The sequence below is a fragment of the Octopus bimaculoides genome, chromosome 13 (assembly GCF_001194135.2).
Source record: "Octopus bimaculoides isolate UCB-OBI-ISO-001 chromosome 13, ASM119413v2, whole genome shotgun sequence".
Lineage (NCBI taxonomy): Eukaryota > Metazoa > Mollusca > Cephalopoda > Octopoda > Octopodidae > Octopus > Octopus bimaculoides.
In genome coordinates this window covers 19,022,197-19,023,675 of record NC_068993.1, presented here as the reverse complement: position 1 = coordinate 19,023,675, position 1,479 = coordinate 19,022,197, and the positions used below count along the sequence as shown (strand labels likewise).

The 1,479-nt window shown below is 31.9% G+C and overlaps 1 protein-coding gene across 3 annotated transcripts in view; it reads right to left on the bottom strand.

The window, feature by feature from the left end:
* LOC106880385 (uncharacterized) overlaps positions 1–876 on the bottom strand; it is a 103,173-nt gene extending 102,297 nt beyond the window's left edge. For all 3 annotated transcript variants that reach the window (XM_014930296.2, XM_052972366.1, XM_052972367.1), the window contains exon 1: positions 651–876. In XM_014930296.2, coding sequence (XP_014785782.1) covers positions 651–695 — 45 coding nt within the window. In that variant the 5' untranslated portion in view covers positions 696–876. The remainder of the gene's footprint in view (positions 1–650) is intronic.
* Between the last annotated feature and the right edge of the window lie 603 nt (positions 877–1,479).

Below are 1,479 nucleotides of genomic sequence, written 5' to 3'. Positions count from 1 at the left end.
TATGTACATGCATGCATACATACATACATACATACATACATACATATGCACGTGTATGTATATTTATATATAATTTATGTGTAAATATATATATATATATATATATATATATATAGCGGCCCGGCTTCTACACAGTTTCCATCTCCTAAATCCGATCAGAAGACGGCTGGAAGGTATATTCGAAGTCACTTGCCCAAGGTGCTGCACAATACGACTGAACCAGAAACACGTGGTTGAGAAGCGAACAATAAGTGCAGAATAGGAAAGAAAGAGAAGAGGACAGCGGGGAGTGAATAGGAAAATGGAAAACACCAAGCAATGAACGGTTAACTCATTAGCGGAAACCTGGGAGTCATCTGTGTCTGGCAGGGAATCAGTTACACTTCAAGTACAGCAGCTCCGCCAGGACTCCAAAAAGAGTTAGGTCTCAAGCAATTCATTAAAAGCATTGTTGATTTGAAATTTTATACATCAAAATGTTAAAAAAAAACGATTTAAATAAACTGAATTAAAGAACAAGCAGAAGTAAATAAATAACATTCTCGAAAACAAGTACTGTGTTTTTAAAAGATATATGGATGAGTTTTAAAGCATTAAGTTGAATAATTTTCAAATGCCATAGCTAAATAAAAGACACAGAATATACATACCTCAATAACTAATCGTTGGAAAATAATTATCCAGCGGTAAGACATGTTTGATACAAAAAAAAATAATTGTTGACACGCGAAAGAAAAGATATGAATCGTATAAAAATAATTGAGCAAAACAAACAAACAAAAAATTGCTTATAGCAGACGATTGTCAATTAGATGCATAAACTTCGTGATGGCTGATCATTTTATAAAACTCTCTAATACACAAACTCCACCCCAACGCCGATCAAATGGTCAGTGTCATATATTCATAACTAGAACGGCATCTATTCAATGTCAAGAAACATACGTGTCACATTGAGACCTGAAGAGGATGCAGACACTCTTAAGGTCGACATCCTCTTAAACATTATTAAATATCTACTTCACTCATTTTGTATTATTGTTCTTATCATCATCATCATCACCATTATTGTCGTTGTCAACATAGTCACATTATTACTACTTCTACTACTATTATTATTATTATTGTTATTATTATTATTATTATTAATGTTATTCGGAATAAACAAATCTCTGAAACTGAAATGGAAGCCATTGTTTTAACATTGTTCGCTTTCCTTTTCCTTACGTATTCATTTGTTATTTTACATTTTCTCAGTTTTATTTTCTATAATTGTGTCTTGTAGCCTAATTATAAGTTATCTTACTGCTTGTAATAACGATGAAACAAAACAGAGAAATGGAAGCTGTCAATTTACATTAGTATGTTATTATTATTATTTTTTTCATTATTCTTTTTTTGTTTCATTTTTGGATTTCATTTCAAGAGCAGAAACTCATGTGTGTGTGTGTTTGTGTGCGTGCACTCGGGCGTATATAT